General features: G+C 45.7%; 4 protein-coding genes across 4 annotated transcripts; all 4 read left to right on the top strand.

Moving 5' to 3' along the window:
• Positions 1-1,256: 1,256 nt before the first annotated feature.
• Positions 1,257-3,427, top strand: LOC124199586 (cell division cycle 5-like protein). The gene is given in 10 exon segments (XM_046595427.1): positions 1,257-1,351; positions 1,411-1,474; positions 1,476-1,589; positions 1,657-2,080; positions 2,083-2,198; positions 2,258-2,482; positions 2,485-2,611; positions 2,678-2,884; positions 2,949-3,211; positions 3,281-3,427. Coding segments are annotated over 10 exon segments (1,767 nt in total). The 5' UTR covers positions 1,257-1,271.
• Positions 3,428-3,680: 253 nt separating this feature from the next.
• LOC124199472 (pheromone-processing carboxypeptidase KEX1-like) lies at positions 3,681-4,318 on the top strand. The gene is made up of 2 exons (XM_046595293.1): positions 3,681-3,707; positions 3,776-4,318. Exons 1-2 carry the CDS (start codon positions 3,690-3,692, stop codon positions 4,301-4,303), a joined length of 546 nt encoding a protein of 181 aa, XP_046451249.1. The 5' UTR covers positions 3,681-3,689; the 3' UTR covers positions 4,304-4,318.
• Positions 4,319-4,987: 669 nt separating this feature from the next.
• LOC124199471 (E3 ubiquitin-protein ligase HUWE1-like) lies at positions 4,988-12,945 on the top strand. The gene is made up of 6 exons (XM_046595292.1): positions 4,988-5,507; positions 10,953-11,331; positions 11,396-11,721; positions 11,787-12,254; positions 12,322-12,632; positions 12,700-12,945. The coding sequence occupies exons 1-5, from the start codon at positions 5,241-5,243 to the stop codon at positions 12,388-12,390; spliced, it is 1,509 nt and encodes a 502-aa protein (XP_046451248.1). The 5' UTR covers positions 4,988-5,240; the 3' UTR covers positions 12,391-12,632; positions 12,700-12,945.
• LOC124199585 (E3 ubiquitin-protein ligase HUWE1-like) lies at positions 12,625-14,195 on the top strand. The gene is made up of 5 exons (XM_046595425.1): positions 12,625-12,632; positions 12,735-13,167; positions 13,364-13,659; positions 13,716-13,917; positions 13,987-14,195. Exons 1-5 carry the CDS (start codon positions 12,625-12,627, stop codon positions 14,092-14,094), a joined length of 1,047 nt encoding a protein of 348 aa, XP_046451381.1. The 3' UTR covers positions 14,095-14,195.
• The last annotated feature ends 7,795 nt before the right edge of the window (positions 14,196-21,990 follow it).

Raw genomic sequence — 21,990 nt, 5'->3', positions numbered from 1 at the left:
TTAAAAAACTAACCAGAATATTTTATTTTTTGTTTTGATTTTGATCAAATTGTCGATTGCTTAACTTTTATTTGTGATTCTCAATCAGGTGGACAGTCACAACCGCACAGGCCCACAATGATTGCAACTTACATTATAATATTGACTTGGCTCATCAATCTACGGGCCTCCAATGTATGAGCGGCCCGGAAATGGTCATCCAGCTACAAGAAGAAGCCATCCCATACTACGTTAATGGAGCCCGACCCATTCCTTTCGCTGATAGGCCGGAGGTGAAACAATTGCTGGACGATTACGTGGAGCAGGGGCTGATTGTCCCGGTAGAGGAAGCCACTGACTGGGCAGCACCGCTAGTGGTCCTTCGCCGTTCCAACGGAAAGCTGAGGATCGTCGTGGATCATACCCGCCTCAATAGGTTTGTCCGCCGTCCCAGTCATCCCACGCGAACGCCTCGGGATGCAGTAGCGGAAATCGACAGCGGAGCAAATTTTTTCTCGTGCTTGCGATCGGGCGCTATCGCGCGTACAGAGTGAAATTTGCAAGCGGCAGCGTACTATGGAGAAACCGGCGTTTCCTGCGTCGCCTGGTGAACACGGGCGGCAGTGAAGGTGACGACGACGGAGCTCAGGATCAGGCGTGCTACAATGGTGGCGACGGGCGTGACGGTGCGTCCCATACCACAGAAGAGTCAGGCGACGACGAAACGGCCGTGCACGTCGACGATAAGAGCGCCGCCCCCCGTGTAAATCCGCCGGCCCAACGCCGAAGTGGGCGTCGTCGAACCCCGAAAGTCATTGTGTCTATGAAAGCTATGCTCACCGCATATGGGTAAAACTGTGTGTTCTTGAATTTACATGTATCCCCCTTTTGGTTTCTTGTTTTCTCTCTCCGTTTCCGTTCTGGGAAAGCGGCAGCGGAATTCTCGTCGGCCGCCCCGTATATTTGTATGCTTTTTATTTCGCTACTATCATTTGTGTGAATAAGCTGTCAAGCCCTACTTGGGTAAAATTGGTTACGGCGTGACAGCTTTGGGAGAGTTGTTGTGTTATTGTGCCCTTCTTCCCGCGACCACTAGATGTCATGCGGCGCTCAAGCGCTGAAGCTTGGAAGCAGCGAGCAGGAAGAAAGGCAGTCTGGTTTCGGAAGAGTCTGTAGAGAGAAGCTCGTTTCGCCTCGCCGAATACACTTCGTTAATTTACTTAATAAACTACCCGGTTTACAACCTAACAAGCAGTGAAGAGGATGAGAAACTTTTTCACTTGGCAAAGCTCATGCCTACCCAGTGGAGAACAATTGCTCCTATGGTTGGCAGAACTGCCGCTCAATGTCTTGAACGTTATGAATACCTTCTGTAAGTATGTCATTTACTTCATAAAACATAAGGCCAAATAATAATGAGGTGTTGTGCAGTGATCAGGTTCAAAGAAAAGAAGATGGTGAGGAACCTGGAGATGACCCACGTAAACTTCGTCCTGGGAAAAATTGACCCAAATCCTGAGACTAAGCCAGCTCACCCAGATCCCAAAGACATGGATGAAGATGAATTAGAGATGCTTTCAGAAGCCAGAGCTAGGTTAGCCAACACTCAGGTAATAAGAGAAATGAAATCTTTTCTGATGATTGAATGAATCAAAACCTATCTGTATTTTTGTATAGGGTAAAAAAGCTAAGAGAAAAGCTAGAGAGAAGCAATTGGAAGAAGCCCGATGACTCGCTGCTTTACAAAAGAGACGTGAGTTGCGAGCTGCCGGCATGGGCGTTCGTCGTGGAGCTCTCTATCACAACCGCCGTAAGCGCGGGGTTGATTACAATGCCGAAATTCCATTCGAAAAGCAGCCAGCTATTGGATTTCACAACACAGCAGAAGAACAGTTTGATCCTTTCGCACCGAATTTCCATAGACTCCGTCATCAACAACTGGAGGGTGAGCTACGCTCAGTCAAGGAAGATAGAGAACGTAAGAAGGACAAGGACCGACTCAAGCAGCGGAAAGAGAATGAAGTGCCATCGGCTTTGCTACAAGGAGACCAACCGGCTGCGAAACGTTCAAAGCTTGTTCTCCCAGGGCCACAGATTTTTGATAGAGATCTGATCAAGTAGTTAAATTGGGCAGAGCTTCAGAAGCAGCCCAAGATGCAGCTCGTGAGACAGGCCAAAGAGTCTCTGACACACTTTTGGCCGATTATTCCCTAACGCAGGTAAATCATTTCTCAAACGACTGTATTGTTCTGCTGACTTAATAAAATGTTTCTTTCAGAGTGGGGGATTACGAACACCACGAACTCCAGCTCCCGCAATGGACAAGATTTTGCAAGAAGCCCAAAATCTGATGGCTCTTACTCATGTCGAAACTCCATTGATGGGTGGAGCTAACGCACCGTTGGTCAATCCTGATTTTAGTGGAGCTACTCCAAGCAAAGAGGGAGTCGCAACGCCAAATACACTGCTTTCGACACCATTCCGCACTCCAGGTCCTGCCATCCTGCAGGTTCTGCCACCCCTGGCATGTTGAGCATCACTTCAGGAGCTACACCACGTACTGGAACTTTACCTGGTGCTACTCCATTAGTACGAGATAAACTAAATATCAATCCAGAGGAGCCTACGGAAGGTATTTTCATATTCCAGTTATAGTTATTTTTCAATGAAATAAACAGTTACCTTTTTATTCTTCCAGTGATGCAACGAACACTCAAGGAGCAGCTCAAAAGAGGCTTGAGCACACTTCCAGTTCCCAAGAACGATTATGAAATTGTAGTACCAGAGGAAGAAATGGATACGGAGTCTGGAACACCCGGTTAAGGGGAATTGGCCGGAACTTACATCTCTTTTGAGGATCAGGCTGATATTGACGCTCGTATTGAAGCTGAGCGCAAAAAGCAAAGTAAATTTAGTTGTCTCAACTCTAATGTAATGTCAAAATTCATTTTTTTCAAATGTCATTTTAGGGGAGGCTGAACTGAAAAGACGGTCCCAAGCGTTGCAACGAAGCCTACCGCGCCCTCACGAAGTTAACAATGCAATTTTAAGACCGGCAGAGGAACTTATTAAAAAAGAAATGCTTACGATGATGCATTACGATTCAATTCGCAATCCAGTCAATCTCTCAACAGAAAAAGGTGGTGGTCTTTCAAAGAAGATTATCGAGACTAGCCAAAATTTTTTAAGCAATAATTCCTACCAAGAATTTGAGGACAAGGATATTGATCAGGTGCGTATATCTTGTTTGTCAGAAAGTAAATGTTTGGCCGTTAAAATTTATCTTATTATTATTTTATAGGCCAAGGAGTTATTGAAAGTAGAAATGGAGAAGGTAAAGGCTGGTATGGGCCATGGAGATTTGACAATGGAAGCGTACACTCAAGTTGGGGACGAGTGTTTATCACAAGTGTTATTTGTCCCGTCTCAAAACCGATACACCAGGTAAATTTTAAAAAATAGCTTTCCGTTTTTCCATTTTTCCTAAACATTTTATTTTTACTTTACCTAGGGGTTCCTTGGCTTCGAAGAAAGATCGGTTGGAAAGTTCTTCTCGCCATTTAGAGACAAATCGAGTTCATATGGCTAGGGAGGCTAAAAAAGCAGCAAAATTAGAAAAAAAGCTGCGTACATTGACCGCTGGTATAAACGAATGTTTTAGACATCTCTTCTTAAATCCCATCTTATTCCTTTCTAATCTCGAGGATATAATGGATCAACACTCACAAGTACTTAACAGAAACATATATATTTTGTATACGGGTCTCTAAACTGCGTCTTAAATTGTGTGAACCAGGCGTTGGTGGAGGCCTTGATCGTTGCTGTTGAAAATCCGTCTCAAATGGAAACTGACGATTCAGCCCACGATTCACAGATGAGGACACACAATGAAAGCGAATTCATCGGCGCCGATGACGCCCATTATCACGGAAATGACCCACGTGATTCGAGTGATTCCGATTCGCAGTCAGAGTCTGGTCATTCGGATGATGACGATGATGAAGCCAACGATGATGATGACGACGACGATGATGGGGGTGAAGAGGAAACAGAAGAAGAAGGTGAGGGTGAAGACGATGCTGAAGAAGAAGAGGAAGAAACAGAAGCCGAAGAAGGCGAAGAGGAAAATGCTTCTGGTTATGGCGAAGACAGTGACCGTTATCCTGAAATGTTAAGAGATTTCTTGACTCGTGGAGCTGCTGGAGCTGGAGCCGACGTTGAAGATACCCTCGTATTCACTTACCCAGACGCTGAAAACAGCGCCGCCGGTTTGGGCTTCGGTGCAGGACTTGGCCTTGGTATGTTTTATTCAAACGCTAGATAATACTTTACGTAGATTTGTGAATTCAAATTTGTTCGTTTTAATGAAATTCAGGTCGTCTCCGGGGTCCTGGCATGCCGCTTTTCCTGGATGACACTTTCCGGAGTCATATGTTTTTTTATCCTCTAATGGATGAAGCCAACGGCAATGACGCAGCCGTAAGTACTGGAACGGCTTCAATGTCTCGGCTCAATGCACTTGCCCACCCGTTACTAGTGGGGCGGCAACCTGCTGCACCAGAAGGATCGGCTGCCGCCGCCTCAAGCCGTAATCGTGGTGGAAGACAACGAGGTTATCGATATCTACAAGCTAATTCTCGCGTACCAAATCCACCGGCCATTCTTCAACGGCTTTTGGGACCGTCTGCCACTCACGACGTCTACTTCAATTAACTGGAGGACAGGTACTTGTGTCATGTCGTTGAATGTGATGACCAATAACACTTGAACAACACTCACTAATTGTTTATTCTCTCCTTTCCCAAGACTATTGGATTTGGCCGCGAATCGCGCGTCTTCCTGGTAGACAATGGTCTTGGAATTTTGGCTAATCCCGAAGATGAAGCTCTGCTTGACATTCAAGATCAAATGGGTGGAGTACTCGTTGCCCCGGGAATTCCATCAGGCCTTGTGCAAACACCTTCAGCACTTAACCGATGGATGGAAGAAGCTATTATATCTATATCTTGGACGCCGATTCTATTCACGATTGTATCGCTGCGCTGAAACCGGAAATTCTTCTTATTGTTGAAAAGCAGCGCGATGAAGAGTTGTCGGAGAAGCGGGAGCGCCGCAAAAAGCAGCAAGAAGAAGAAGCAACTCGTCGCAAGAAAGAAGAGGAAACCGAGCAAAAAGAACGCAAGAAAAACAAAGATGCTACCCCATCATCGCCGACGACGTTGTCAACTTCAACTACTTCTGTCGTTCCACCACCTGTCACGATGGAAGTTGCTCAACCCGAAACTCCGGTCAGTGTGTCAGAAACGCCATCATTCGGGTCGTTCTTCCATGGATTCAATATGCAATCGGGATCCAGTAACAATTCAGCCATGTCATCGACTCCACTGGTGCGTTCTAACGACCACGCGGAAACTTTGGCTACCTCTATCGTTGAAGCTGTACTTGGTCCAGCATTGGAAACCGTTTCCAGTCAGGCTCGACCACAGGCTTCAGAAAATCGTGAACAATCAGAAGCTACTCCGACTATGGTGCTATGACTTGGCAACGTCGCCCCCTTCCCCTCCCTCTGATCACAGAGTCAGTTGGTCTCGTCTCGTTGGTAGAGTGAATACACGCCCGTATCGCTCTCGAATTCAGCCTCTTTCAGACTTCATTCTATGGCGCAGTTGATTGTGTTTTCGATCCTATTTCATTTTCCCTGCTCTCATCACTCGATCCCTCAGTGTTTTTGTTCAGTTTTATTTTGTTTCGTGTTGATTTCCCCGGCCCTTGGGGGCGCCCTTTGCTGCTAACCCCCCTCCTCCCAGCAACCAGCGTGGTTTGTGGGGGCCGCCATCTTGTTTCCTTTGCCTCGTGTGCTGAATATTGTGTTCTTTTGTGGTCCTGCGATTTATCTTATCCGCCGATCATAGTTGGGACTTTTGCACACATTCACCCACTGTTTTTCATATTTCATTTTTTTTTGTGATTCATTGTTGTGTTTTTGCCGAGGGGCCCACATGTTGCGTGCCCACCATTATTTTTTCCTTTCTATACGGTCTATGCAACTTTTCTGTGTATATTGAGGGGCCCACATGTTGCGTGCCCACCATTTTTTTTCTCTGGCGTCGTTTCTCTCTTGGCCGTCTCTTTTGCTGAGAATCCATTTGTTTTTTTTTCTTTGTTGGCCGAAATTATTCCGCGTCCACCCATTCCACGCGGATTTCATCCCGCGGTTTAGTTTCTCCCACTATTCAGCCCCCTGTCGTCATATATTTCCACATTGCCGTTCATTCTGTTTTTCTAGTGTGCTGTTTTCTTGATTCACAGACCCCGTTTCGACCACTCATATTGCCAATTCAACCTCACACGCTCTCCCCATTCAATTCATTTTTTGTCTTTAACGTTCATCTGCGCGTTTTCAATTCTCCCACCCAACGTGGTTTCATTCCTCCATTCTTTTTCATTCCGCTGCCGTGTTCATCTTACGCCGGTACCACCCTTCGTGCAGTGTTCAGTGATTCCCTCGTGTCGCCCAGGTCTTGGGTTAATCAGTGCCCCGCCATGCCTCCTAAGCCATTCAAGCCGTACGGCGTGCCACCTCCACTAGACATCGAGGAATTCAAAGACTCCTTCGAGATCTGGCACCAGCAGTGGAATATATTCCTTGCTCTGTCGACCATCAACACTGCACTTCCGCAACACGACCGACCAGAATATATTGCCAACATCTTGCTGTCCTGCCTCTCCAACGCGACGCTGAAGGCTGTGCTCACCATGGGTTTGGCGCCGCTTGAGCTAAAAGATGCAGACATCATTATTGGGAAGCTGCAGGAGAGGTGTAATGCTGGCCGCAATTGTCATGTGTGGCGCCAAAAGTTCTCATCCCGCGTCCAGCGTGACACCGAATCGGCCGATTCTTGGCTCAGCGACTTGCGTGATCTCGCGCGCAAATGTGAATTCGAAAAAGATTGCTGTGCGGCCTGCCAGAACACGCGCATTTTGGGCCAAGTTGTCTTTGGCGTTTTCGACGACGAGGTCCGCCGCAAGCTACTGGAACAGGGCGCCACTTTAACCCTGGATATGGCGCTAACAACGCTCCGTACAGCTGAGGCCACCCGGCTTCAGGCGTCCACCATCAAACAGGGGGGTGCAGCCCCCGTCCACCAGCTGAAGACTCCGGCGGTCAAACCACCTATGGGCAAGCCGGCCATTCAACACCGGGATCAGCATCGCGGACGTCCAGCAGCTCGTTGGCATCCGCCTGGAACTAAGCCATATGGGTGTTGGAATTGCGGATCAGCCTCTCGTCACGCTAAAGAAGATTGCCCCGCCTTCGGCAAGGAATGTCTTGGTTGCCACAAAACGGGCCACTTCCAGGCCGTATGTACCCAAGGCGGCAGTTCAACCCCGAAACCTGAGACGGCTGGCAGCATCACGATCCAGTCCATCATCCCTGATGACATGGTCGAGCTTGGTGTCGTCCCGGCTTCCAGCAACTCTTCTATTGTCATCCGTGTGCTCCCTGACTCCGGTGCGTCGATTGATGCGATCCCGGCCGCCATGTTCTGGAGCCACTTCAAGCACGTTCAACTAATTGATGGCGGACCAAACGCAGTCACGGCCACCGGGGTGGCTATTTCTTCACTTGGCCACTTCTCAGCCACGTTGTCATGGTCCGGCGGATCACTTCATCCCGTGACCACAACCATCCATGTCCTCCGGGACCTTCAACAGCCGGTGCTCTCAAAGGCGACACAAAAACAATTCGGCATGCTACCGGCTCAATACCCGCATTCCTGTGTGCTAGCTGCGGTTATGCCTCCGCTTTTGCCAGCTTCAACCCCAATGGATGACGTCATGGCTACATTGCGCGTTCTTATGGCGGAGGCCCTTTGATTTTCGATGGAGTGTGCCGGCCCATGGTGGTCCTCCATGCCACTTTCAACTAAAGGAGGGCGCAATCCCTTCTGCCATCCGTGTATCCCGTCCTATTGCAGTGCCTCTCATGCCAAGGGTCAAACAGGAGCTGGACTCGCTGGAAGACCAAGGAATCATCAGCCAGGTGCCTGAGCCGACGTTGTGGGTCCACCCAATCGTTATTGTCCCAAAGGACGACGGCGGAATCCACATATGCGGCGACTTTACGTCGCTCAACCGCTGCATCATCCGGCCCACCTTTGATTCCCCGACTCCGTTCCAGGCGGTCCGGACCATCCCGACGGGAATGAAATTCTTCACAGTTATTGACGCCCTCAAGGGCTATCACCAGGTGGAGCTGGACGAGGAGTCCAGTGCCATGACGACGTTCTCCACTCCGTTTGGCCGCTTCAAGTACAACCGTCTCCCGTTTGGCGTCTCGTTAGCCGGCGACGACTACGGCAGACGTCTCGCAAATATTTTCGACGATTTGCCGAACCGTGTAGTTGAGGATATCCTGGTTTTCTCTCCCACTTGGGAAGAACATGTGGACCTCGTCCGTCGCCTTTTCCGCCTCGCCGCTGATCACCAGATCGCCATTAACGTTCGCAAGGTTGTTTTTGCTCAACCGTCAGTGTTTTTCGGTGGCTACGTAGTAGGCGAGAGTGGCTTCCGACCCAGCCCGGATTTACTGAGGGCCATCCGTGAATTCCCGGCTCCCACTTGTGTTTCAGAGATGCGGGCCTTCCACGGGCTCTGCCAGCAGGTTGGGAATTTTTCGGACGACTTGGCTCCCGTTCTTCGCCCTCTGGCGCCTCTACTTCGAAAGGAGTTTGTATGGGAGTGGACGATGCAACACGAGAAGGACTTCAAAGCAGCCCGTGAGTCCCTATCTTCATCTTCCGAATTATCGTTTTATGACTTGGCTGCCCCAACCTCACTTCACGTCGATGCATCCCGCCTCCGGGGCCTCGGTTTCATCCTCCGACAACAAAAAGCCGATGGCAGCTGGAATGTCGTGCAGGCGGGATCACGTTTCCTATCTGATGCAGAGTCCCGGTACGCGATGATTGAGCTGGAATGCCTGGCCGCGGCTTGGGCAATGCGCAAATGCCGCCAGTTTCTCGAAGGCCTGCCCTCCTTCCAGCTCGTTACAGATCATCGCCCTTTGATTCCGATCCTCAACGATTACCACCTGGACAAGCTGGATAATCCCAGAATTTTGCGCCTTCGCCTTTCCATGCAGCGCTACTCTTTTGTCGCTGTTTGGGTGCCTGGGAAGAACAACGTGATGGCGGATGCCCTGTCGCGCTCCCCGGTTGATCGTCCCTCCGAATCCGACGAGATCGCGGAGGGCCCGCAGTCGTTTTCAGCCCGCATCAGTTTACTAGATACAATGGAGGGATCCGACGACGCCAATCCTGACATTTTGCTGACCTCCGTAGCAGCGGCTACATCTGCCGATCCGATTATGCTGTCCCTCCGCCAAACGATCCTTGACGGATTCCCGAACGAGAAGTGTAATCTTCCCCTGGAGCTCTGTCCATTCTGGCAGGTGCGGAGCCAGCTGTCCGTCGACGACGTGGAGGGTCTCATCCTTGTAGGCCCCCGAGTAGTCATTCCGACTTCCTTGCGTCAGGAGATTATCAGGCGCTTACTTCAAATGCACCAAGGAGCCACTAAACTCCGTCAGCGCGCCCGTCACTCAATCTACTGGCCCTCAATGGACAATGATATCGTCGTGGCCGCAAAGTCCTGTCCATCTTGCACAGAGCGTCTTCCATCACATCCGGCGGAGCCTCTCCTTCCCCAAGCTCCGGCTTCCCGCCCATTCGAGTTTGTATTCGTCGATCTCGGCGCATACCGCGGTCGTGATTTTTTAATTGTGGCAGATCAGTTCAGCGGTTGGCCTCAAGTCTTCCCGTTCCCAGACACCAACACGTCAACGCGACGGGTCATCGACGCCCTCCGTTCATTTTTCACGTGTGGAGCGGGAGCCCTTGTGAAACTGTGGTCGGATGGAGGCCCGCAGTTCAAGTCCGACGAATTTCTCGCCTTCCTTCGCGACTGGGATATTAGTAACGGCCGTTCATCGCCCCACCATCCCCAGTCCAATGGCTACGCGGAATCAGCCGTCAAATCGATGAAGAAGCTCATCGCAGGCTCTTGGTCATCAGGGTCGTTCGACCCGGACACGTTTGGCAAGGCTTTGCTTCTCTTCCGCAACGCGCCTATGTCGGGCGGAGCATCACCTTCGCAAATTGTTTTCAGCCGCCCAACGCGCGATCTCCTTCCCGCACACAGGCGTTCATTTGCTCCGGAATGGCAGCAAGCCGCTGAGTTATTGGAAAAGCGTGCTCAACATGCAAAGGATCTTCAAATTCAGCACTTCAACCGTACCGCGCACCCCCTCCCACCCCTGGTGATTGGCGACAGCGTTCTCATCCAAGACCACAAGTCAAAACGTTGGTCCACTCCTGGAGTCATCGTTGAGGTGGGGCCATTCCGGGATTACCTCGTCAAAACGCCAGCTGGTCGGCTGTTCCGCCGCAATCGGCGTTTTCTTCGTGTCATCTCCCCCCAAATTCCGCAGCCGCAACCTCCATCGAGCGCTTCAACTACGACTACCCCTTGCCAGCGGCCTGGTCCGGCTCCTCCGGCAGCGCCTCCATCCACTCTCCGTCGTTCGCGTCGCCTTGCCGCCAAGATCGCTTCTTAATTTAATATTATGTCTCTTGGTTTGTCTGTCTCTCTCGTCCGTTCTCCTTTGAGTCCATCCCCTCTTACTTCAGCTTTGACACCCGCTTTTTTCCTAATTCAGCAATTACCCCTTATCTTTTTTGGCTCCCCGTGTTTTGTCCCTGGGAATGTTTTTCTCGTCGTGGGTGTTCCACATTACAATTCAGCAATTCTTTTCCATTTATGTGCGGGGAAAAAGACATGCTATGACTTGGCAACGTCGCCCCCTTCCCCTCCCTCTGATCACAGAGTCAGTTGGTCTCGTCTCGTTGGTAGAGTGAATACACGCCCGTATCGCTCTCGAATTCAGCCTCTTTCAGACTTCATTCTATATGGCTCCGTCTCTCCGTGTTCAGCCGCAGACGACTACAATCACTCCTAGCGAATCGTCTACCCAATCCACCTTGCCTGTTATAGTGGAAACGCCAGCCAATAATAGCAGTTTCACTAACTCACATGGCCTCATGTCCGCGATTCAAAGAATCCAAGCGGAAACAACGCCGAACGTTGACCGAGGTAGTGACCAATCTACAACGACTTTTAATCCTATACCGAATGCTACGCCTAGCGCCCCTCGAATTGGATTACAAGAAGAATTGCACCCATTTTCGACGGATCAGGTGCAGTTTATCCGACGGCCATTAACTTTCCAAGGAGAGATTAACACACCCATCCGATCAACTGATGAAAGTTTTATGGGCCTTTCAGCTGAAGGTAATGATTTCTTTATCTTATCTAATGTATGAAATGCTTTATCGTGACTGTGTTTTGTTTGTAGAACTCCGTGAGCAAGTTGATCTTGAAAGTCAACAACTTGAAAATCGACAACCTATCAATATGGATTTAGGTGCCGGATCTGTGATGCCGCCGAGCGCAGAGCCGACTGGTGCCGTTGCACTACCCCTAGCAGCAGCCGGATCGTCAGGTCAGCAACCAAGCGAGTACCAGTCGTTGTTGGGTAATATTGAAATACCAGAAGGCGTCGATCCATCATTTTTGGCCGCACTTCCCGAAGATATGAGACAAGAAGTCATTGCCGAACAACTTCGTTTGCAACGACTGCGTCAAAGTGCGAGGGCTCAAACCACCGATACCACTACCCAAGTATATAATACCTTAAATCAACTAATTTTTAAAAACTTGTGTAATTCAATCTACTCTTTTCACAGCAGGCCGTTTTGGAAGTGAGTGCCGAGTTCTTGGCGGCTCATCCACCAAACATTCAGGAAGAGGTGCTTGCACAACAGCGCCTCGAACAGCAGCGCACTGTTGTTCCTGCAAATCCTAATGAACCCGTCGATCCGGCTGATTTTCTTTCTACTCTGCCACCGGCGCTTCGACAATCCATCCTTGCTGATATGGAAGATTCGCAGATGGCCGTTTTGCCTCCCGATTTGGCTGCAGAAGCCCAAAATCTGCGGCGAGAGTGGGAGGCGCGCAACAGGCAGTTGATGGCAGATCGATTCTTTACTCACGTCGGAAACTCTGGAGCTAACGCTCTCTCATCAATCATCCGCAACAGCATGGGTCGATTGGGCATTCGTTATGGAGTGCACCCGGTCCACAATCATGGTCATTGGGGTGCCTGGGGTAGACCTGTTGCTGGGGCGAGTGGGGCATCCGCTGTAGTAGCTCAGGTACTGGAACAGTTAAATTTATTTTTCTCTCGAATAACTGACGGTTAACGCTTCAATATTATTTTAGGCTGCTGCGAACGGAGTTCGTCTAAGGGGTCGCCACTACTGGATCATGAAGCTCTGTCCTGTTTTCTAGTCCTTCTCTTCATTGACGAGCCTAAGTTGAACACGACACGGCTACATCGCGTACTCCGCAATCTCTGCTATCACGGTCCTACTCGTGACTGGGTTGTCAAGTCATTATTGTCGATTTTGGAACGCAGTAATGAGGCTCGCGCAAATGCCACCGAACTCTTTCCAATTACGTCGACTCCGTCCACCAAAGGGAAAAGAATCACTTCTAGAGCCTTGACGGCGACGCCTCCATCTGATGTTAAGGTATGTTTACAAAATTTAATTTGAATTGAAAGAAATGAAATGAATTTTTGTTTTCATTCCTTCTTAGCATGCTACCGGTGTTCCGTCGTGGTGAAATATTAGCCTTGATGCAGCACTAGGTTGTCGAGCCAACGTGTTTCATATACTGAAACCTTCATCAGCTGGTGGAGTTAAGAAACAAGGAGCGTCAAGTTCCATCACAATCCACAGTCAAGCCGCACCTATCATCTGTCGTCACACATTAGACGTTTTAATATCGTTAGCTAAAAGTGTCCCTTCTCATTTTCTCCCTCGACCACCACTGGCTGGAAATGAAGACAAGAAAGAAAAAGAAGCTGAAGGCAAAAAAGGCACACCAGTCGCCGCATCTTCGATGAAGAAACAGGAGACGGGCACAGATTTCTGGGACCTCTTAGCTCGATTGGATTCACAGAGCGCGTCCCGTAAAGGCAAAGGTCTAGCACGGACCCACAGTGGCGCTACGACTCATGGCGCGGCGTCTGCTGCTACTGGAGCTGAAGAGGAGATTCGTCATGTAAGCCTGGAATCGTCGCCGTTCGGTCAACTTCTCGCTCTTCTGTCATCGAGTGTAGTCAGAAGAAGTTCACTATTGACGGATCGCTTGTTGCGTCTTCTGTCTCTCATATCCCTTGGTGTGTATTCTGCAAACTTTATTCTGTTTAATTCTTCAGTAAATATGAATTATTAAATTTATGTTCCTTCCCCCAAAGCTTCATCAACAGCAGCAGCAACAACAGCAACGTCGTCATTCTGAGGGTGTACGCATGCGCGACTGGGAAAGGCGCGAATTGCACAGCTCTTTGGCTGTCCAGTTGCAGCAGCAGCGAGATACAGCACTCGATTTGTCTCTCTCTGGAATTGAAGCGTCTCCACAGGATTTGCAGCTGCTCGAGCAACACCTCAAGCTTGCCGTAGATGTGCTCACTTCTAAGAGCTGTTCAGAGGAAGGCTTGGAAGATGCGACTTCTCTGTTGCTAAGCCTTTCATTTGGCCCACATCCTACTAGGTAATAACAATCCCATGAAAACGGGTGGAAACCAGTTAATTGTTTTCTTTATGTAGGGATACAATTTTGAAGCTTCTTTTGGATGGAGCGCGTGAACTAGGAAATATTGTTTGCTCTCATATCCGAGCTCTTTTGAATGAACTTCACACTCTGAGGCGTCGTCCTGAAGCATCCACATCGGCTGCCTCAGCCCAAACAGGAACTACTTCTGAAGAAACGGACCTTGAAGGTGTCGACCGATCAAAGGGATTCTTAATGGTTAAAATCTGATTTTCTTTGAAATGTATTAATTTGAATGTGAACTAAATGAACTTTCTTTTTGCGTAGGATCGATTTACAAAGGACATGGTTGCTTTCGTTTCCGCTCAGACGAAACCCAAAACCGGAGGCTATGAATTGCAGTTGCCTTCATTGGAGCAAAGTGTAAAGTCCTAGTTCATGAGACTCTACAAGAGGGTTCTCTGTTTTATGGATCTGGTCCTGATGTCAAGAGGAGAGTGCAATCAGATAAACCTTCTGTAATTATTATAATATTCAAAATTGGATAAGAGTGTCGTTTTTTCTTCCAAAAACCTTACCTATATTCCCGTACACACCCTTCGTATTTACTTCCCTGTTGAAACTTGGATATACCCGTTTACCCTTTCTGTCCCCAAAATTTGTGTTCGTTTAACTGGTTTTTTTCTGTCTTGGAGAAACTTAGATAACTTGTGTTGTTTGCACTATTTGGAAAACTCCTTGTTAATTTCCTCGTGCATTAGGTGAAATGTGAAGATTCAAAAATTCATTCTTTTCAAATGTCATTTTAGGGGAGGCTGAACTGAAAAGACGGTCCCAAGCGTTGCAACGAAGCCTACCGCGCCCTCACGAAGTTAACAATGCAATTTTAAGACCGGCAGAGGAACTTATTAAAAAAGAAATGCTTACGATGATGCATTACGATTCAATTCGCAATCCAGTCAATCTCTCAACAGAAAAAGGTGGTGGTCTTTCAAGGTAGATAATCGAGACTAGCCAAAATTTTTTAAGCAATAATTCCTACCAAGAATTTGAGGACAAGGATATTGATCTGGTGCGTATATCTTGTTTGCCAGAAAGTAAATGTTTGGCCGTTAAAATTTATCTTCTTATTATTTTATAGGCCAAGGAGTTATTGAAAGTAGAAGTGGAGAAGGTAAAAGCTGGTATGGGCCATGGAGATTTGACAATTGAAGCGTACACTCAAGTTTAGGACGAGTGTTTATAACAAGTGTTATTTGTCCCAAGGAATTTTTTAAAATTTGTAGACCACATAGCGTTGGCCCGAGGGGTAGTCAACTCGAAAAAATATCCGTACACCCCCGTATTTTTAATGAAAAAATATGAAAAAATATGAAAAAATAAAAACAGATATTAAAAATATCAAAAGTTTTAACACGAAAATTTTTTTTGCCTTACACTAAAAGGTTGCACTGAACATGTTTAGTACGTGTTTTAGGGTACTGAAAAGGAGAATTTTTGCACTTTATGTAAAAATTTTACACTTAATATGGAGAACATACTTAAATAATCTTAAAATAAGTGTCTTTTTAAAAACAATTAAGTACTTTAAAAAATTAAGTACTCTTTGGCAATGTACTTAATTTAATTTGCATACTTAATAAATTTTTTAAATAAGTGCCCAGTGGTACCTTTTCCTCCTTAATATAACTTTGCACTTTTTCAGCATTCTTACTTATTCTGGGGCAACATACTTAATTTTAATTTGCATTCTGAATAAGTTTTTTAAATAAACGCCAATGGATTTAAGTACCTTTTCCTCCTTAATAAATTGGAAGTGAAGTTGAAGTTGAAACAGTCTTCGTCAACAGACCGGATGGCATTGAAACTATAGTAAATTCATTTACAGACGACGGAAGTCATCGCTCATGGGTGTTAAAGTCACTCTCATCGCAACTCAAGTTGAAGACGGTATCGGTAGAAAACATCAGCACGAGAGCTTTTAAGAAAAAAGAAGCTAGTCAACCCGAAATGACAAAAAAAAAACGTTGAAATGCAGGTGGCACCTGGAAAGGCGCCTCAAAAGCTACACTAATCGCTTTAAATTGGACCACATTAAAGATACCGGCCCTTACATAGGATCCAAATTTGCAAGGAGCATCTGGATCAAAAATGAAAAAATGGCTGACGACAGATTTGAGATTGCACATGAAGAAGAGGAGCCAATAGGAATATTGATCGGAATGGACCAAATGTTCCAAATCTGTCAAATGAAACAGCAATACAAAGTCCATCGCGGATTACGCGCATTCAAAACAAAACTTGGAAAAATGATAGCAGGCCCATCGCAAGAAACTAACTCAAAAATGGGAAATCAAGTGATACAAAATGTTATTCTTACTTCCAATTATCCAGTGCCACAGATAACTTCATCATTCCAGTCAAGTAGCCAAAGAAAACAGAAAGTCTTTTCAACTCAGTCAAACAAAACTCCGATAGAAAAGGAGACTGGAACGGCCAGTCTCCAAATTCCGCCGCCAGGAGCATCATTTTCGGATGCCCCAATCGGATCCAGCGGAGAGACAGACATTAAACGGTTTAAAATTAAATTAAATGCTACTAATTTCGAACTTTCTCTCTTTTGGAGAATAGAAAACTTTGCGAATCTCGAAGGAGCTGAAACAGTGGAGTCAGAGGATCGCTCCGACTCCTTTGACGAAAAAATAACAAGATGGCCAGACGGAAGATACTGTACACCAATCCCTTGGTCGACAGATAAATAGAGACTCCAGAAAAACCTCCCGTTGGCCACCGGAAGAGTAGAAAGCCCTATAAACATATAGAGAAAAAATCCAGGAGACTTGGTGAATTATCACCAAGAGATCCAAAAGCTCATCGATAGCAAATTCGTGGAAGAGGCGAACATGGACTACGAAAAAAGCTCCACTCCTATCTCCCACATCATCCGGTCTTCCGAGTCGACAAATCAACGACGAAAATAAGACCCGTTTTCTATGGAGCGTCGAAAACAAAATATGGACCTAGTCTAAACGACATGCTGGAGACCGGACCGAATCGAAATCCTGATCTTCTATCGATCCTAATACGATTTCAAAAGTAAGAACTCGCCTGGATTGCTGACATTGAAAAGGATTTTCTAAACATCGCCTTGCAGACTGAAGACGCAAAAGCAATCAGTTTTTTATGGCCCAAGGATCCAGCAATGCAAGGATCCCCTTTAATAGCCTATAAGTGGAAAGGGGGCCCTTTGGCTTTAGTCCTAGCCACTTTCTGTTACGTGTCACAATCAACAAACATTTTAAGTCACTAAAATCTCGCTTTCCAGATACAATAGAGCAGCTAGAAAAGAATCTATACGTGTACGACTATCTTGGCGGAGCAAGCGACTTAACATCGACACATTAACAGCACACTTAACAGCGACTCAACATGAGAAGCTGGGTAACAAACAGCGAGGAACTGAAACAACACCTGAAGCAGAAATGACTGTCGAACCAAGTCGAAGGCCTATTCTCCCCGGCCTTTGATGGCCAACAGAAGGTGTTAGAATCCGGTTGAACACCGGATCCGACTCTTTCCAATTCGATCAAGCATCCATCATTTAAGCGGTAGAAGAAGTAGGAACAGAGATCAAGAAAAGGAAAATACTTAGCGTTTTGGCAAGGATTTTCGATCCAATCGGATTTTTAGCACCTAGAGTCCTTTTATTAGAAATTTTTTTACCAAAAGCTTTTGGAAAAGGAGATAGGTTGGGACCAAACTGCTCCAGCCGAGATGCAAAAATCTTGGAACCTGGTGATGACCGTGATGACCGGCCTAATTGATTTCACCCAATTGAAAATTCCACGATGGATCGGCTTTTCAGAAAAAATCAACTCAAACGAAATCCAGGTCTTTGGGAACGCATCAGAGACAGCGTACGGAGCCGTAGCATACGCCCGGCTCCAAATAGAGCACGAAGATCCGAACGTAATCTTACTAGCAAGCAAAACTAGAGTCGCCCCTTTGCCGAAGAAAAAGTTACGTTACCTAGATTAGAATTATTAAGCTCTCCTCTAGCTGTACGTCTGGGTGAAGTCGTGAAAATCGCAATGCAAATCCAGCATTGGAAATAATCTACTAGTCGGACTCCTTGGTCTCACTGGGACGGATCAGAGGAGAGCCAAACAAATGGAAGCCGTTCGTCCGGAATCAAGTAGAGACGATCTGAAAATTTTATCAGCCCGAGTGGTGGAGACACTGTCCAGGTCTCCAAAATCCGGCTGATCTTGCCTCACGGGTAGCGCCAGCGCCAACGCTGGTAACTTGAACTCTTTGGTGCAACGGCCCGATTTGGCTGAAAGAAGAAGAAACGGTTTGGCCAGATTCTCCCATCACCCAAATTCCATCGACAATTCAATCCGAAATAGAATCGGAACAAGAAGCACTACGGTCAGCGCAACAGCAGCCATCGCGGTTCTAACAACCACCGTCGAATGGTATTTAGACAGAATATCCACCTGGAATCGATTAGTAAGAAGAACAGCCTAGATTTCACGAATCATAAGAAGGAGTCAAGGGAAGTTAAGACCCCCTGGACCAGAATTAATGGAGTCAATAAAAGTAGACGAAAAAGTGATCCGAATTACCAGATTATCTAGAGAAGAATTGGATGAAGCAAAGCTGACTATTTATCGGCAGCTCCTACTGGAGCGATACCCCAAAGCAAAGTTCTGAATAGTAAAGTGACGGTAGCAAGTAAAAACAATTTGGTTCGCTTTTGTCGAGTGCCAAAAACTAACATCACCACCGTTCCAAGAGCTAGCAGCCCCTCTTCCTATGAATAGACTCCCTCCAAGCACAAGCTTTTCACATTGTTGGAGTTGACTTTACTGGGCCATTGTTTTACAAGCCAGCACAGCAAAGAAGGAAGAAGAAAGCTTTGTCATCTGTCCAGGATACAATTCTAGCATACTATCCAACTGAAGAGCTAGCTGAGGGGCCGTTCACTGAAGAGCGGTTGTGGCTGAATTGCTGTAATTCTCATCAGTGTGAGAAGAATAAACATTTAAGACGGACACAGCTTCCTTGCGTCAACTTTAATATCTACATTAAATGTAAGTACGGCCTGACACACCACAAAAGGTATTTACATTTAACAGATTATACAGAATTCTCCCACTACAGGTAAGATAATTTAAAATTTTCTGTTTGGTTGTTTCTTTTTATTTGTCTGTATTATCTCCTTTTCCAGAGTAAAGCAAGATTTTCTATTTTTTTACTGGGCGGAAAAAGATCCTGCGCTAGAAAGTATTGTGTTCTGAGAAAACCGAGTTCGTGAACCCGTACATCAGCCGTAGCCATGTCCTGCCTCCAGTGACATTACCAAACCACGGTATTTGTTTTATTAACCTTGCAGTGTTTCATCAATGTTCTTATGGATGACTCTCTTTTTCTCACCATTTCAGATTTCATTGCAATTCATCTGCCATCTAAAGTTTGCAAATTGTGCCGTTTAGACATGCACCCGAAGACGTGTCACTTATGCGTCCACACCTGCGGAGGCCCAGCAACTGATCGGAGACGTCGCCACTGATCTACATCTTGGCGACTTCAACGAGACCAACGACAGCACTAATGACAACTCTTCCAATCCAAGAGGTAACACGGTTCAGGTTGCACCAATTTCAGAATTAGTCTAAGGCTACAAGACTACGACTTCAAGCGAACAAGACAACGCCAACCACTTTTCAAGCAAGAAGACCCGAATCCGTGAAGTCATCCCACCAAAGTAACTGACGAATCCTAACAAAAACCAACCTTGCATCTCATTTCTCTTCAATTTCAGCTTTTACATCATATGTTTTGGGTACCTTGTCGGTGTAGGGCAGTAGTATAGCCCGTTTCGTAGGAAAACGTTTCGGTGTCTAGACGAAATCGATTTTTGGAAAAATGAGGAAATTCGTAGAAATTTTGTCCTGCTCTCTACTTCAAATTAAAAAAATTTTTGACAAATAAAACTGAAAATATGATCCGAACTAACAAACAAATACTGGCAATTTTATGACCACGATTTTTGTGATCATGTTACAAGAATGTCACGAAACGAACGATTATGTTTCTACCTAGTATTCACAAAGTATAAATTTGTTCATGTCATCGTAGAATTCGGTGAGTCGGTGATTCGGTAGTCAAAGAAAAAACTGTGTAGTCATCTTTTTCTTCTTAATTTCCACAATCACTGTCAAATTACAGAAAACCCACCATTGAGATGTCTCTTACAACTTTGCATGTTTGCTAAAGATAAAAAGAAGTATTTTATATTTTAGAAAAGGGTTATACATAAATTTAGTAAACAAACGTTGCATAAAATAAGACCAACTTTTTGGCGAAAAAACAGTGCTTTTGATGCAGTTTAGTTCTACGGACTTATAATTCGTAATCGGATTGTGGTTGCTTTCGCAGCAATTTTTCCGAACCTCTTCGTAGTTTTTTTCTGTTGGCAGCAAGCTCGGAATTTCCCTTCAGATTTTGCCGGTCTGGCTGTCATTTCTATATGATGGTCTAAGTCCTATTTACTTGATATTGCGGCAAAAGAACCAAGTAAGATCAAGATAAGCAGCCTACAGTTTGAAAGTAAAAAATACTGCCTTTTATACCTAGATAACAAACAATAAAAGTGGGATGGCTTCAATACCTGACAGACCAAAGTTGGTTGTTGCACCAGCGTTTTTGAAGGACGAGAAAGAGCTTAAACCGATGTTTTTGGTTCCATGATCCGCCATCTTAAAAATGAAATAATGAAAAAAATCAGCAGAATTTTAAATGATTGATTCGAATCAATAAAATACTATTGCTTAATAGTAACTTGCTCAAGAAGCAGTCGATTCATGTTAGAAAGATAGACAAAGATATTTATTCACACGTGGATTTTCATCCTGATGCTACTCAGTGGCCTGAAATATTATTCATATTCATATTCATGACAATGTATTTTGATAGGGTCTAGAGGAAAATTAAGCATGAGTCAATCGATGTCCAAAGTTTTTCTAAAGGGAAGGATAAGAATTTCGATATGTTGTAGGAAATTCCAACGTGGAAGTTCTTTGATCGATCGAGGTTGTCGGGCGAAATCTTTTCTGGAAACAAACTTCTTTAATTGTTTGGTGATGAAGGAATCGATTAGATCAACTACTCTGTGGTGTAACGTATCATTTGTAATTGTTTGTTTCTTTCGATCCGTCCCAAAGAGGAATGAAAGGATCTTTTTCATGTCACCTTAGTCAAGAAGATGCATTGGATCTAGTGGGATGTCCTTAATCATATCCAAGTGATAAAGATTTTCAAGAATAGATTGGCAATTTTGATGACAAGCACACTGTTTCTCTCTAAAGGAAATATTTGTGCAAGATTCACCAACATACCTACCAAATCCTTTGCATCTGGTACAGCCGTTGAGCTCAGAAGAATGCCCTTTGATAGATAAAATCATCGCTCTTGCAGGGGCATCACACATAAATGATTCAATTTTAACGAGGTAACGTTTTTCTTTGAAAAGAAACCCAATTTCGTAAAGTGCCTTAGCTTCCGCGATCAAGTCGAACAAAAAAGCATTTGAGGATGTTAGTTTAGAGAAAGCGTGAAACACGCCAATAGGAAATGGTGGAGAATCTTTCAAGAATGGCAAATAGTCAACGATTGGCCAAAACTGACTCCCGGAACTATTTACTAGCGATGAACGCCATAAATTTCTACTTATTGGTATGGGATTAACAGGGAATTCGTCTAAATTGAGAAAAAAAACGTATTCAAAATGTCTTTCTAGATACCAAAGTGGTAGTATTTACCAGGCGGAATTGTTTGCAAAAAACCGCTTTCCTAGGTGTTTTTACAAGAGTTCGAGTTGACAGAGGAAGCTCCGGGTGGTATATGGATTCAATATCTTAAAAAGCTGATCACACACGAAGAACTTAATGTGGTTTTTCATTTTACACGTAGCCAGCTTTGACAGAAGTGATTGTTCGCCAGGTAACTCATTATGTAGCACTGCGTCTTCATCTTTCCATTCCTCAGTTGAAGGGGTTTTCGACATCTGATGCGATTTGTGATGTTTCGTCATAATAGTCTTCACCAAACATCTGGACATCAACATCAATTACCGTTGCCTCTCTCAACCATTAAATAGACAGTTATAAATTATATGGTATTTCTTTCACAGTATAAAATTTGTTTGATGTGAAATTACTTCTAACGTTGGAGAATTACGAGTGCGAGGTAAAGCTGAAATATCGTCGGCGTCAGCAACTGGTTGGTTGACAGTAATGTCTAGCTTACTGTCCGTTGCTGAGAATT

The sequence above is a fragment of the Daphnia pulex genome, chromosome 8 (genome assembly GCF_021134715.1).
Source record: "Daphnia pulex isolate KAP4 chromosome 8, ASM2113471v1".
NCBI lineage: Eukaryota > Metazoa > Arthropoda > Branchiopoda > Diplostraca > Daphniidae > Daphnia > Daphnia pulex.
This window is presented reverse-complemented; position numbering and strand designations above follow the sequence as displayed.